General features: G+C 40.8%; 1 protein-coding gene and 1 non-coding gene across 28 annotated transcripts in view; both read left to right on the top strand.

Moving 5' to 3' along the window:
- LOC128254852 (heterogeneous nuclear ribonucleoprotein L) overlaps nucleotides 1-16,216 on the top strand; it is a 102,809-nt gene that overhangs the window by 50,603 nt on the left and 35,990 nt on the right. For 9 of the 27 annotated variants that reach the window (XM_052984167.1, XM_052984166.1, XM_052984170.1 and 6 more), the window contains exons 4-6: nucleotides 4,673-4,855; nucleotides 4,928-4,991; nucleotides 14,305-14,355. In XM_052984167.1, coding sequence (XP_052840127.1) covers nucleotides 4,673-4,855; nucleotides 4,928-4,991; nucleotides 14,305-14,355 — 298 coding nt within the window. Of the gene's footprint in view, nucleotides 1-4,672; nucleotides 4,856-4,927; nucleotides 5,007-11,742; nucleotides 12,743-14,304; nucleotides 14,377-16,216 lie in introns of those variants that run through there. The other 18 variants (XM_052984185.1, XM_052984188.1, XM_052984173.1 and 15 more) reach the window with 9 other exon arrangements.
- Trnae-uuc (transfer RNA glutamic acid (anticodon UUC)) lies at nucleotides 13,880-13,951 on the top strand. Its single transcript has one exon. It is a non-coding gene; the product is annotated as a tRNA-Glu (tRNA).

Here is a 16,216-nt window from a genome sequence, read left to right as displayed (position 1 = left end):
GGGCAGGAGATTTTGCATTTTGGCCAAGAGGCACCGCACCCCCTCCCCCGCGGAGCGACCTTCCCCTGGCAGCTGCAGCCAGAAAGTGTTGCAAATGAGTGGAAACCGGTTTAAATGGGCTTTGGACGTCGAGTTCGGGTTCTGTTTTGGGCCCGGGCTTCGACTCTTTCGCCTTGTGATTTGCCCTGAAGAAATGGGTCAATAAGAAATTCAAATGCTGAAAAAAACAACGGCGAGCGAAAAACTTGTTGAATTTTGCGGTTATCCGACGGGGAGAACCAAAACAGGGAATTGCAAGGCGAATGAACTCCAATTTGCGTTTGTTATTTCTTCTTTTTGCATTTGGTTCAATGACTCTCAGCTTCTGAACAAACCATAACAATTGTTCGAACTCCTCGACAGGAACACGTTTGCAAGTCTAATCGGGGATTTTTATAGTTCGATGCCAATATTTAAAATATTTGTTTCAGACTTATTAATCAGGAATCAATAAATAGTTGTAGTTTGAAATGGATTTAATAACATTCAATTGAGGACTAATAAGGTAGTATTATTCTGTTGAATGTTAAAATTTGTTTGTATTAAATATTGCTGTTGTAGTATTCTTAGGCAAGCTATAAGCAATTTACCTAACCTACGTTTTTTTTTTATTACTTTGAATTATATTTAGCTTGGTAATATTTCACCACAATGATTTCATTGCTTTTGCCGAGCTATCGGCAACTGCTAAAATGTCAGCCTCATAAAAGTGGAAAATGAAAAGACAATAGCAGACCACAAAATGATTTGATATCGCAACTAAGCACACGTTATTATTAATATTAATGCGATTTCCCCGCCGACCGCCTCCTGCATTATTGTGTCCTTTGTGGGGCCAAGTGATACGGATGGAAAAGGACGTTGATGGACCTGCGGAAAGCCGCTTAAAATGTTTTCCCGGTATACTCGGCGGACTGCTTCCTCTTCTACTCCGAAGTTGTGGTTGTTGTTGTGTTGCTGGCATTGCGCTGATTTAATATTTAGCACGCCTGGACAATCACCCCCGCCGAACACCAACTTCGCCCCTCCGTCGTTTTCATATCAACCCCTCCGGCATGACGCCTTAGTAAAATTTTAATGCGCTTTTGATGATGGCCATAAAACGGCAAAACAAAATGCATAGCAGTGGGCGGGGGCGGAGGTGGGGGCGTGGCCAGTGCAAGCGAATCTCTGCTCTAGATAAAATATTAATTTATTTTTCCCGCTTCTGCTGGCTGTCCGTTTTTCGCTCCGTCCTGTTCTTTTGGGGGGCCCGCCATTCGAACAAGTTATAGTGCGCATAAAATTTTACGTATGTATCGCCGCGCAAGCCCGGCTCTTATTTTTTAAATAACTGTTCCTCGCTCGCCCAATGACCAGTAGTCGCGCTATATATCCCCCCACCGACGCACCCCTCATCCAGCCTCCCCCACTGGTTTATTAATACTTTCATTTCGGTTTATTTGTTTTTACTTTTTTTTCCCCGCCTTCGTTGCTTGCAGTTTTATTTCTCTTCTCGCCTTCTTGCGGATTAGTTTTTTAATTTCAACAGCTCGTGAAATGTTTAACTTTTTTATTTGTTTGCAGCCAGCTTTTCATCATATCATCTGAGTTCTAAAAAAATGTTTCTGCTTTTGCCAATTTTATGAAAATCTTTTGGTTGAGCTGCAGATTAGAAAATATTTGATTGCTAAATTAAAAGTTGAACTATTATTGGAATATTTATGGAGCTTTCAGTGTAACTACAAGCACAAAAAATAACATATTTACCAGCTTGGTTTTATTATTTTTTAAATGCCTAACTGTACATTTTAGTTTTGGCAAAATTAATTATTGAAAGAATATGGAAATATTCCGACGTTTTTGATGTAAATAGAAACGACAAAGAAACAGTTCAGTAATATGGCAGACATAAATTTGATTGTTTTTATTTGATTGTGTTTGAATAAAAATTACTAAATTTTGTTTATTTATTGTTTTTTAAGTTTTTCAGATAAATTTTCAGTGTAAATACAAACCACACATTCCAGAGATCCCAGCCTTACTTACTTGCACCGCTTTGTTCAATTTATCAATCGAGGACCCACGAGAGTTGACACTTCCCCTGAACGTTGACGATTCCCCGAGGAGCTGCTCTAATCAGCTTCCATCATTCAACTGCCCTCCGTCTCTGGAGCTCCATTGCCATTCACGTAATGGACTCAAATTACCGGCAAACAATGAGTGGGCAGTGCCTCGAATATCCTTTCCTTTTACATGCCCAATGGCCATCAACCCGTCGGCGAACAGGGAAAAGCGGAGCGAAAGTGCTGGAGCACGCGCCTCATTTATTCAATAAGCTGATCTCATAAGCAGGAGTAATTTTTTCCTGGCCCACCCACACTTTCTTCCTTTTTCCGGCTTCTCTTTCGAGGATGCGACGCTCTTGACTTGCTCGATGATTGTGCTATTTACAATAATTGCAGACATTTTGTGCGCCATCGAGCGACAGACTCCCAGTTTCCCGCTGCTTTCCTTTCCATTCCACTGACGTTCCTCCGTTGACTTTTCCATTTTCGACTCTTGTCCTGCAGCAGGACCTCTGGCAAAGCGCATTAAACGCAGCTCTCCCATCGCCTGCAACGAATTGTAAAATGTCATTCCAGATGAAAATGAGGGGAGCAGAAAAAAAAGAATCGTTGTCTCTTACATTTTCCACTTCCCACTCCATTTCCTTTTAGCAGCTCACACTTTCCGTCTACTTCCTCTGGCTGGCACTTCTGTTTTCCTGTATTTCCATGGCCAGAATGCAGAACTATAAAGCGCACTGAGCACACAAAAACTAATTAGAAAACTTTTGCGGTTGATAGTGACAGACGAGAGGGGCCGGGAAAAGTGTTAAGTGTGTGCGAAGTGGGGTGAAAAATAAACAAAAAAAATTGGTTTCGGAGAGAAAGAGCATAGCTGACAGCTGCATTAATAATTAAGTAATAATGGCAAACAATGACTATCAGTTATATTACTTGTGAGGAAGTGTAAGACAAAGAAAGAATTCAAAACAACATTCTAATGACGACTGATTAAGGTTTTGATTTACAGGAAAAAATTTTAAAATGAAATGTGTACCGATTTACCAATATGTTTCTTACGAAAATTAACGGTCATCGATTTTCATTTCATAATTTTGGCTCTGTGTAGGTCATTAATAAAACCATTATGGAAAATGGTCATGCTTTCGCAGCACTTAACAATCTTAACGAAATATAACCAGAAGTCATTTATCCCCCAATTCAAAGTTGCCCCAAACAATTTGCCTCTGGGCCTTTGCATAGACCTAAAAAATTCGATGGAATTTCATCTAATCAAGTAGCTACCCTCTGCAACCGCCTTTTTTCCTCCATCTCTCTCATGTCTAATGCAAATCAATGTTGAAAGTTTTCAACAAGATTCAAAATTTCATGAGCCCGGAGACTTATCGATGAATTTCATGAATAACAAAACATTGCTGCTCCCCAAAAAATAGGCGAACACAAAAGCCGCTTTGCCACTTTTCTTCTTACCCCATTTTTCGAGGGTGCGGGAATAACAACAAATTGAACATTTAACCCATTACGGCCTCTGAGCAACCAAAAAGCACCCACCGCCACCGAAGTCTTGCGAAAATTTCGCTTGTAAAATGAATAAATAGAAGGCGCTGGCAGATTTGGCAGGGGGGAAGGGTTTTGGGGCGTGGTTAGAGGGAGAATTTGGCGGCTTAAATTTTCCATAAATTTCCATGCCAACGGCCAATGCTCATTATAATTTGCCATCAATTCCCAGACGCTGCTACCGAGGTATTCTTATTTCATTCTTGTTGGCCTAGACTTGACACGCCCCGGTTTTTTGCTGCTGGCAGGCTCACTTCAGCACACTCAAAACTCATTAACGTAATTTCCGAAAATTTATGAATGTTAATTGGGAAATTTCTTTTGCATAGTACAGCGGAAAGTGCTTATTAAATTATGCTAATGAGTTCTTGAGCTTCACACGGCTGACAAGGAACAAACTCTGTTAGCCAACGAAATGCAAAATTCCAATTATGCCAGACAAATGCAAACAAACAACAAAAATTGGAGCCAAACAAAGTGAAATTGTCCACAATGGTCATTTTGAAACCGAAGAGTTAGCAACTAAATGGAAATTCATTTATTTCCAATTAATTATTCACCCTGTTTTGATCAATTTGGCAATAAATGGTTATTTGTTTGTTTCTAACCACCTGTAATTTTGATTAAAGCAAAACATGCACGTGGAAAAAATGTTTTCGAATAAAATACTCCGACATAAAACATATAAAAAATTAAAATTATAGTTTATTTCTATAACTTTTATTCTAACTCGCAGATAAATCTTTTTAAAAATTGTAAGGTTTTAAAATCTTATTTTTTATTATATAAAACCCCAACATAATTGTTACGAACTATAAACCAGTAAAATTAAAAAAACAAGTGTATTTTTATGACTTATTGCAAGCATCAAGTATCAATATATTAGGTGGGGACTTCTGAAATAGTAAATTATTTTATTAAGTTTGTTGAGTAAATAAGTTTTTAAATATTAATACAATTTTTTAGACATAACAATCCAGTTAATTGCATTCGTTTCTAATTTCTCGCCCGATGTCAATTAATTTCAGGATGTCTTGCACAAAATCTGTCATCCACATGGACAAGTGCTGCGCATTGTCATATTCAAAAAGAATGGAGTCCAGGCTATGGTTGAGTTCGATAATCTGGATGCGGCTACAAGGGCGCGCGAGAATCTAAATGGAGCCGACATCTACGCCGGTTGCTGCACCCTAAAAATTGATTATGCCAAGGTAAGATCGATCGATCGATCGGCGCTAACTGAACCAATTACGAGTGCAGCGACAATCGTTATTTAATTGCAGCCAGAGAAATTGAACGTGTACAAGAATGAACCCGATACCAGCTGGGACTATACGCTGAGCACAGGTGAGATTCTACCAAGTGCGTTCACATTTTTTACTACCTTTTTCTAAACTAGTCGATAAGCGATGCACCGATACATCGACACTCGAGCACCCACACCCTCGCCCACCCACGAACACAGACACCAAAATACACATTTATATCTCTGTCATAGACACGCGCATTGACACCACCCACACACACGCCCACGCCACTCACACACACACACACACACACACACACACACACACACACACACATACATAGAGAGACACCAAGAAAACACAAAGAGTTAATTGCTTTTTGCGTCCAAAAAGTTGGAAAACCCTGGAGCATGCCGACATGCGCCTCTTTAGAACTCTTTGGCTTTGTAACTCTTTGCTAAATGTATACCTTAGTTTGCGTTGTGAGGCGGCTGAACGTGGCGTATGCGTGATTTCCTAGGCTGTGCATCACCTTTAGTTGTTTTCCTAGCGGTCTCCTAATCCCAGAAAACCATCTCCTGCCTCCTGCCATTAACCAACTTTTCCGATCTAGAAAACACATACTCACACACAACCACGAATGCCCAGAACTCATTAAATCAAGCATTTAACGACACTCTTGAGATGCTCAAACAAACATTAAGGCCCACACACTGACAGCCAGCTGAAATATATAGCCACCTGTTTGTGCCACGCCCATTCCAAACCACCGTCCCCTCAGTGATCCCCCCCACTGCAACATTTTTCGCATTTCACAAGTCTCAGTGCTTATGACGGGCGACAAAGTTGCGCATTAAATGCCATTTTTAATTTGTGTATTTCACTTTGAATAAAAATGAAATTAAATGCTTTGCCCGGCTGTTTCACGGCAGACAGCCAGGCGACACTGTCAACATTTTGTCGCTGTTGTCGTTGTCGTGGCCGTTGTTGTTGCCGCTGTCTGTGCCGCCTAGGCAATTTGTTGCTGGAGAAAAAGAAAAAGGTCGACAAACGAGAGGCCACATCAAAAGGCCGACAAACTAAGCCACCAGCGGATCCTGGGCAGGCCAACGCACTATTAACGCTGCCAAGTGTCAAAGCTGCCACAACAGCAATAGCAACCAAAGTTGCAGCAACACCAGCTGCAGCAGCAGCAGCATCAGACACAAAGCCACAATAACTCAGACAGCCAGTTGGAGCAGAGTTTCCAGGTTTTTATTTTTCTTTTGCACTGCTGCCCTGGACACAGACACAAACTTTGGCTGATCCTCGACAGCAATCATCCGCCCTGTTGTATTGCCATTTCCATTTGGAGGCCAAAAGTCTGCCACATCCCAGCCGCATCCTCAGCCTCCATTTCCCCGCAATCCCAGTGTTTGTTTTTCCCACAGTACCGAGTTGCAACCATTTGCTGCCCGGCTGCCATCAATGAATGGGAAAACTGAATGAACTTGGCACCGCCTCCATGAAATGCAGGAATAAGTGGGCGGAGATGTGTAGCTACAGCCTCATTGTCGGCACATTACGGGGGCGTGGGTGGTGTTGCCAGCTTGCAAATTAGGCCCGGCACTATCTTTGTGTCCAATATAATGAACAGGCAACTGTGCCAACGATTCCAGTCGAAGAGGAGCGAGTCGAAGGTGGCCCCTTCATCTCCATTGTGGATGGTGAAGCTTGTGATGGAATTGTACTTGAAGGATTTGTTGAAAGGATTGCTTTTTAAATGGCTTCCGAAATATATGTCTTTCTGTGAGTTAATCCTATTTATTACGAAATTCGTTTTAGATATAAATGGAAGTTTCTTTTAATGCATTAAAAAAAGTAACTAAAAGACAGAGAGATAATCCAAAATAAGGCCCTTAAGATGTTTAATGGATTATGAGTAAATTCTGTAACCACGTTCAATTTCATCAGTTTTTATAAGGTTAATTTTGTTGCAAGGTCCATTAGGGGACGTGCAAATACAATAAAATCGTATTCAACAAAGTTTCTTACATACATACGTAACATTTATGAGACCTTCATGAAAGGTGTTTTACTTCAGTTAAAAATAAAGCCTAATCGTCTTTATAGATATGCATTATTTAAATGACCACCACTTGTGTCACCCATTGACCGATAGTTTTCACCCACTTTCTTGGAAGAATGGACGATTGACATGAAAGGACTCTCGAACTGCTGCCGAGTAAAATCAATAGAATTCATTAAAATCGTAGCAAGTGACAATCCACGTCCACATTTTAGTTTCCACGTCAATTTCGCCCCGACTTCTTTATTGTCTTAACAACAATAACAAGCGACAAAGTACAACGACGAAGCAAACGAAAACAAAAAGTGAAGTGAGGCAAGTTAAATATAAAGTGGAAAATGCAAACATAATATTTGCATAAGATTTTGCGCTCAACCCCGACGCTTTTCCCAGTTCTAACCCCACGCCCCTCTGCAACTATCCGTTCCTGTGTCCGTCGTGGCTTTCCCTCACCTTTTCCGGACGAAAGGAGAGTCTTCGAGGCAATCGATACAAATGCCAGCACGTGAACGAGAACGAGAACGGGGACACCGTCGCCTTGGGTAAACAAGAGTCTCCAAAAAAGCATTCGAAATGAGTGGATGGCTGGTTGGCTGGATGGCTGGCTTGCTGCTGGTCGTCTAAAGTAGCGAAGAAGTTTTTAACAAGTTGACTTGAGTGCTCAACCACCCATTCGCCAGGACCATCATCCTGTCGAGGAAGCTTTTGCTCCGGCTGCAGCTGAAACTTCATCAAGTACACACCGAAAATTTGTATTAGCATTTGCATTTGACAACCGCCACGGTTGTGCATATTTTTCACGGGGAATTTCCACCCCCCCTGCCCTTTATCTATGCGCGTTTTGTTAATTTTCTACTCATTTCGCTGTCATCCGGCGTGGCTGCGTCTTCCGTCCGGAGTTATCCCTTCGCCTCCGGCAGGCACCCAAGATGGATCCCTGCAGCTCATCAGTAGTCTCTAGCCTCTATTTGCCTTCGTGTTGTCACGCGATGCTCTCTTGCTTGTTCTTCATTTGCCCGCAAATTGTTTTTGCTTTCTGGCTGGTTGGTTTGGCGCACTTTTGGCTCAAGGACGTTCGATTTTTCTTCTTTTCTTTTTTTTTTACCCCACAACTGCAACTTGACAAACCTACGTGCATTTTCAAGCGATTTTTCCACCGCCTGATGCCAAGTGACAGTTTCGTTTTGCCGGATAGTTTGTCGCCGAGTTAATTTGGTCTTGTGGCTGAGGAATAGCTGCCTGCTGGAATTGATTAGAGACACTTTTGTCTGCTAAATTGAAATTGTGCAGAAGGTTGGAGTTTTTATGTGGTGTAAGTGCTTTAGAAAAATGGGCGACCCTTACCGTTAATAGAATCCAGTTTGGGGCTTTGATTGCGTACTCAGATAACCACAAAGAACGTGGCCATAATTAACCACAGAAATGTCAGTAGGCGGCCCATGAAAAACTTTTCCCCTGGGGCGTTTTTCCCACTCCTCCCACCGAAACCTGCACCGTAATGGCAGTCATTATTTATTTTATTTCCGAATGCACGGAAACAGCAGCAAAATAACAATCATAGAAAGTGGAACAGGGATAAGTCAGGGAACTCTGCTACCTTGGTAGCTACAAAAAAAATTTCAATAAAAGGCGGGACACAAATAAAACCACACAAAGGAAAGGGGCAGGGAAATGCCAAATGTCATAAAAAGAAAGCCGCAACAAGGGACACACCAGCGGTTGATGAGGAGCCGCACTGGAGGACATTAAAAAGGACCTCTCTCCATCCCTTTCCCTTCTGGATGTTGAATAATAAAACATGACAAAACTATTTTATGTTTATGATTAAATTATGTTGGGACCCCAGCCAGCCAGGCAGGTGACACCATCTCCCTGGCCCACTTCCTTCCTCTTGTGATTCTGCCACAACAATCGAATTAAATGCGCATAAATTATTCATACACACTCGCACTAACACGCATGCAAATCACGTTGGCAACTCGGTTTCCCAGTGATTTCAATTATGGCTTGATAGATATTCGAAGGCTCGTTCTTATTTATTTAAATTGCTATCGAAGAACTCTCGGTTTTGTTGCTTACTTTATCCTAAATCAACATTGGCCCCCATCGCCACGCCACGCCACATCCCTCGACTGCTTGCTGCCTTTGGGTTATTTATTTTTATGACACTACAATTTCTGCAAGTGTCTGTTTGCGAGTCCTTTGGCCTGACTGCTTGCTGATTATTTTCGTTTTATCTAGAGCCCCGTGCTATTTTGGACCCCCAATTTGTTTTTAGTGCCCTCCATATGCTGCCTGCATAAGAGCTTTTTATATAGTATACAGATATCTGTGTGTTTTTGTATGTGTGTGTGTTTCTGTGGATGGTTCGGCGATTGGGTAGCTGCTTGTCATTTGGTCCGCCCATCTAATACATCGTAATTATAACGGTTTACTTCTCCAGCATGGTATATTTTATGCCAAACCGAGCGAGGACTTCATGTAATCAGTGTGAATAATTTGGCCTTTGTGCCCCCGATCTGATATAGGATTTTATTTGCAGAAACCCTTCCTGGCCCACAAGTCTCCCCACATTTATGTGCGGTATTATGTCTTGTCTGTGCAATTGCGTGGACCTCACTCATTTAGAACCAATTAAAATGGCTTTTATTGCTGCCCACATAATGGAAACGACCAACTTTTTGGCTAAGCCACACATTTAGAGTGTCCATTGCCCATTGGGATGAATGGGCTGTGGGTGCGTTGGCTCTGTTAGCATTATCCACAACGATTGAGTCTCTGTTTTGACTGCGGTTGGTTAATTATAAGAAAATATCTTTAATGCAAACGCTTGATTTCAGTCTGACCTTTTGCCTGATCTTTTTAGTTCTTGTCCCACACTAAACTAAGACATTACCACAGCACGGAATCATTCATATCAATTATATCACCTACTCTACTAGTATACGAACATACACGGCTCGTTGAGGGTCTAGATACTATATAATATTTCTTAGCTTAAGCCTAGCTTAGCGTAACATACGAATACCACTCCTGAACAACATATCTTTGACAACCCAAGGGGAAATTTTAAAAATCTATAAGAGAGCCTCTTCAGAGCTCTTTAGCTTTTCTTTTTAATTTTTTTGTTATACAAAATATATTGTGCCAGTGAATATAAAGTGACAACAAAAAAGAAACTTTTAGTTCTCAGTTCAGATCAGATCAGATCAGATCAATTTTATCCTGTCGACACCAATCGCAACCATTTATCAAGAAACCAGCAGCAACAACCACACCATCAATAAGAAAGGAACACAACAAAAAAAACTACAACAAAAACACACCAAATGCGTCTTACTAAAACTAAATAAATAAAAAAACAGCCGAAGAAACAATTAACCCAACAAGAATCGTTTATTGCTAAAACTACTAAAATCAACTATGAACCACACTTGTAAAACATGTAAACGAATCCCACCCAAAAAAAAAAAAAAAAACAAGACTCACAAAACATTGTGTATTATAAGACAAATAATCACCACAACACAAGTAAAACAACAGCCACATCAAGCAACAAAAAAAAGGTCAAGAAAGAGTTTTGATCCCGAGTTTGCTCCAATATCTTTTTTGTAACAAGTAACGAAGTAAGCAGAATCAAAAATGAAAAATAAATACAATACAATATGAAACTACAAAAACCGATATGCAAAAACGTAATCAACAAACGCAAACATAATTAACCATGAACAACAAGCTTCTCTCTTGCACTCTGTACCCAAGAATCAAAGATATCGAGCAGAAGAAATGGAAAACTTGATCGGAGAGGAATCAACTAACTCACCACTAACTAATATTACCTTTTGATTTTGACTGCATTTTTGTTAACCATTTTTAATGATTTGTTTTTATTTCATAACAGTTTTCGGTTTCGATAAACAATAACGACCATCACCAACACACGGAAAAAGCTTAGAAACGTATGAGTAGCATACCTAGAATCCACTGCGTCGGTCCCAACTACTACTATTATTACCATCTACTACTTCCCGCCCACCAGCCACCCACCTGCCTGCCCTGCCTGCCAAGCTATCCAAACTAATCTAACTAGCTAACCCCCAGCTAACTAACCAGAGGGTAACGCTAGAATCAATCGAAAGACAAAATGAGAATCGGGAGAAAAACAGATTATCGATAACCAATAACCATACTCCTTGCAACCTTACTAACCCAATTTTTGTTGTGTATGTGTGCGTCTCTGTGTGCGTAAATAAGTGCCAGATCAGAAACGAATCTGTATAGATCAATATATATATATATATTCTACCCCAAGTAAAAACAAGAATTCCAACCAGAACATCTACAGAAAAACAACCTACTACTACTTTATAACTATAAATACAACAACAACAGCTACAACAACAACAGAATGCAACCAACAATAAAAAATATCTAAAATCTAAGCAAGAATGCACCAAATTCAAGAAAAGTTCAATTCTTTTGAAATACCATTAAATTTTATGCAATCTATACAACCAAATCAAATCAAATAAAAATAAAACTAAAATTCAAAAACCACGAAAAAGAAAAAAAAAGTATATATAAATAATGTATAGATATATGTATTTAAAAATAACTCTTTGGGCAGGACCAAGCATCACAACAAAAACGAAACTCGCAGAAACAAACTAAAAATTTTGCAAGAATTCTCACTGTCTCTCTCTCACTATCAAAAATCAAAATAAATCACAACCAACACTATCTACTATCTATCTCTATCTCGCTTGTGTTTGTCTGTGTGCAGGGGAGATGCAAGGCACTGTTGTTGTTGCACTTGAAGATGCAGCCGAGGAGCGAGCGGAAAAGTGGGAAAATTCGGCGGAAAAGCGGATATGGATACGTATATCACGGATACGGAGGCGGAAAAAAATGGAAATGGAACAGGAGCAGCGCTGCGCCGCCACGAAAATGGAGCCCAGAAGCTCCAGTGTTCAGATACCTCCATCAAAGATACTACCGGCACTACTATTACTGCTAATGCTACTAGTACAACTGCCAATACAACCCCAACAATTAGTAGTCGTTATGAAGCGAAGTCGTACTTGAACAGATCCTTGAAATGTCTTGTTGTTTAAGTGCCGCCCTGACTGGCGGCCCAAGTTGCAAAAGTTTTTGAATTTTGTTGCATAAAACTGAAATCGATATCGGAATAACCCGGAGATATACATTTGAGCGAGTATGTTGCCAATTGTGGTTGTTGCTGTGCCTGATGTGTTGACCGAAGACAATCCGACGAATCGCGATAAAACTCCAATGCGAATCACATATAGAACTGCTGTGTTGGATCTCATGTATAATATATACATATACTTTTTGTTCTATTTATCATACCATGAACCACAGCTTTCAATTCGAACTTGAAGTTTATTTAATTTACAATTTTATTGACGGAACATAAAACAAAAAAAAAAAAATCAAATCAATAAAACCAAAAAATAAAACCGACTAGGTAAACATTTACCATTGGGATCTGTTCAAAGTTATGTCAGCCATAGCCCTTACCATACTCGTATTATTACTGCTACTGATTTCGGGGCCTGTAGAGAGAGTTGTATGTACGCTGGTGGTATTAGTCGGTCGGTATCGCTATCGGTATCGCTATCGCTTTCGGTATCGGTACTATCGTATCTAATGTATGTAGTTCCCTCCGCCGGGCACCGAAACCCCGTTTTTAGTTGTGCCCGGCCGGTCTCAGAGGTGGTATGGAGATGAGAGGCGTCGACTACACAGCGACCGTGCCGGAGGTGAGTCAGTTGAAGCACTCTAATCTAACTCTATGTCTAACTACAAACCATTTCATAGCTTTTAAGTGCAATGTCAGATCCAGCCCCAAAGCAATTGTTAAATGTCCAAGCCCAGCACGACTTAAGAAACTTTCTCTTTTTAAATATCAGCTAAGTTTACCACCCTATGATATGTACGGTTGTACTTGAGTCTAGTTCATAAGAACAACAACAATTAATTAAATCTCAACTTGTCGAGAACATTATTCTCTCGAATAGTTCAGCATCCACTTGGTTTGATTTCCCAAGGCCGTAAAATAAACTTCTCCACCCTGCCGATCGATGTAAATCGTTAGTTCATTAAACCATAAAAAGTCAATAAAACAAACGCAAAATGTTGTACATAAAAATTAATTGGATTGCGCTGGCCAAACATTTCGGCGAAAAATAGTGGGGCAAACGAAAACAAATAAATAAATTAAACAGGTTCTGAACAACTCGTTGGGCCATTAGAGGTGGTGCATGCAGTTATTGGGGTCGCCATTGAGCGATTGCTGGTTTTTGGTCAGGCCGTGCACTAGAAGTTGGCCCTGAAACCCGTGTGAAAAACCAAATTCGCCATATAATGCTTCTCGAGTGGCCATATTAATGAATTCTCTAGATGGCTAGATGGCGTCTATCATTCTATGTTTAATACCTAATTCCCGATAATCTTGCTTAGAAAGCGCTTGATTTATGGGTCTGTTGCCTTTTATCTTGGTCCGTGACGTATGGCTCATCGATGTCCATTTCGTTTCGCTAAAATTGTGTGTGGCTGTCATAAATTAATCCACATTAAATGTATTATATAAGCTAGCTGCGAGCGTGAGTTTCTGAGTTTTATTTCTTTGTTTTATTTCTGATAGCTTGTTTGACTGACCTACACCAACGTTGCTCTCTTTGGAATTAGTATTTTTTTTGTTTTAGCGCTCTACTATATTATATAAATACTGATTCATTGGCATGCAAGGCAATGAATAACGCGGTAGCAGCTGAACAACCCCAAACATTAGCGTGAATTTTATTTATGAACATTTCGATGACTCTTCTGGGTTTTCTCTGCTGTGAGGCTACAAGCTGAGTGAAAAACTATGGCAATGAGAACTGCGCACTTGTGGCTCCCATATGGTCTAGTGGCTAGGATATCTGGCTTTCACCCAGAAGGCCCGGGTTCGATTCCCGGTTTGGGAAAACTTTTTTGCAACCTTTTTTCTTTTTTTTTTCTTTCGCACATCTTGGAGAGGTTGACCGGATATCCAACACACACACGCACACAAACATGGGTGTTTTTTCTAGTTAGCTTTTAGTGGAATCTCCCAAAAAAATGGAAATAAATCGGAATAGAGAAAATGAAGAAGCAACGCCACAGATACACACACCACAACAACAACAACAAATGCCAAACAACCAACCAATCAACAACATCAACAACAACAACAAAAAAAAAAAGCAAAACCAATACCAAACCAAACAGAAATTCAACAAATTTGTGGATACATTTATCACGCGCAAACTGTTTGCCATTTGCTCTTATCTCATTTCAGTTAAGGAGATTGGAAATGGCCGCTCGCCATTACTGCAGGAGCCTCTATACGGTACACGACCTCAGCCCTACAGTGAGTAGAAGGCGCCTATTCATTTGTAGTTTCTGTTTAGCTGACAAATGTTGTGCCCCCTGCCCTGAGCCCCCGACAAAAAAATACCAACACCCTGAAATCACCACCACCGCCAACCTTCTCATTAATTTTCGTTCCTTATTCCCAAACAAGAAAACCAAACTATGTTGGTGCGTGTGATTGTTGATTGTTTGGTTGCGTTGAAATATTTGAATTTATTATGGTTTTTCGTTACTCATATACTGTCACTTTTGACCTGTTGGGAGATACATAAGTTTAGTTTCTTCACTCGGTAAAACCACACTCACACACTGATTCACACCTGGCCGGGAAAGTTCTTCTAATTGCAGGCTCTTAATGCAATCATAATAATTTTCTAGGCGACATATGTGCAATTAAATGCAAAATGAAAAGCCAAAGCGAAGAGAGTAATCCTAACTAACTTGGTTACGAGAGCGAAAAACACTCGACCCAATTTCGCTCGCTTGAGAATTCTATTAAGACAAATGGGCGAAGAAAACTTTTTAGTCAACAAATAATCGAATGCCCGACTTGTTTGGGCCCTAAAACGTGACTCGATCCTTAGCGTCCTAAGCGAAAGACAGCATTCAGGGCAAAAAAAAATTGAGTCACCGCCACACAGAACTGCAAAAGGAAATGAAAGCTGTTCAAAGTGGGAGCTAGCTGGCTGGTGGGTGGCGGTGGTTCAATATTATTGTACGAACATGTGTCTTCATTTCGTTTTCGACTTTGTGGCCTGCCAAGACCATCAACACTTGCTTCTCCACTTCCCCCAAATCGATTTGGCTGCCAGCGTTCTCTGCTCGTGCTCGTGTGCGTGCGAAGTGCAAAATTAATTGATTTTTTATAGCATTTTCAAGCATTTCCCCTAGCATTTCTATTTCAATTGCGAGTACCGAAGTGTGAAATTTCGACCGAAAGCCAAGAGAATTGGGTCGAAGAGTCGCTTTCGCTTGGCAAAATAATGATAAATGTGGCCAGGCCACAAATCAAGGGGAAAGAATTGCAAAAGGCGAAACTAATCCCTTAATTAAGGCTCTTCAGCCTGAACAGCAGTCGCTTGGCTTAATTTGGCAGTATACTTTGTTGCTTATCGATCGTTCGGAAAGTTTTCTGAACAGCAGAGAGAGAGAGGCGGCCAAAGGAAACTCGACGCCTCGGGGCCGCACCTAGTTACAACTTTTGCATTATCTAAAAGCCGCAAACTATAAACTAAAAACCCCCTGTGAAAGCCTCTGCCCCAACCGCCTGCTGGTTATCAAAACTTATGTAACCTGCCCTGCGGATGTGCCGGCTCGGCTCGTTTATAATTTTTACCAGACAAAATCTACAGCCAGCCTGGGATGTTCTAATTTGTTGTGCGTAAATAACATTTCGAATTGGCCTGCCTTTGCATTAGGCCGAACTCAAAGTTTCCTTCGCAAACAACAATTGCTGCTGGAACTTGGCCCTGCAAAGATGGTTTTGGTCTTTGGGCTTTGGGGACAGACTGATGCAGAAGATTAAGTAAAAATCCGTCTCTAACTGATGCTTGGCTGCCGGTTTTAATTGCATTTTACGCAAAAGTTTAAGTTCTCGTCGTTGCCTAGGTTTCAATTAGAGGCTTGGGGGTTGCTCATCCTCCATCCCTATCTCAAAGTGCTTATGCTCCAACCCAACCATTTCAACCATCCCAACCCCTATATGCGAAGTTTCTTTATATCAAATACTGTGGGGAGTTGAGAAAACTTTTGGCCACTGCTCGCTCCTCTTTGTTGTATTCCTGGGAGTTATTTCGTTGATTTTCGATAGTAAGCGGTAGCCTCTGACCATTCCTCCC

The sequence above is a fragment of the Drosophila gunungcola genome (assembly GCF_025200985.1).
Source record: "Drosophila gunungcola strain Sukarami chromosome 2R unlocalized genomic scaffold, Dgunungcola_SK_2 000006F, whole genome shotgun sequence".
In the NCBI taxonomy this organism is placed as follows: domain Eukaryota; kingdom Metazoa; phylum Arthropoda; class Insecta; order Diptera; family Drosophilidae; genus Drosophila; species Drosophila gunungcola.
This window is presented reverse-complemented; position numbering and strand designations above follow the sequence as displayed.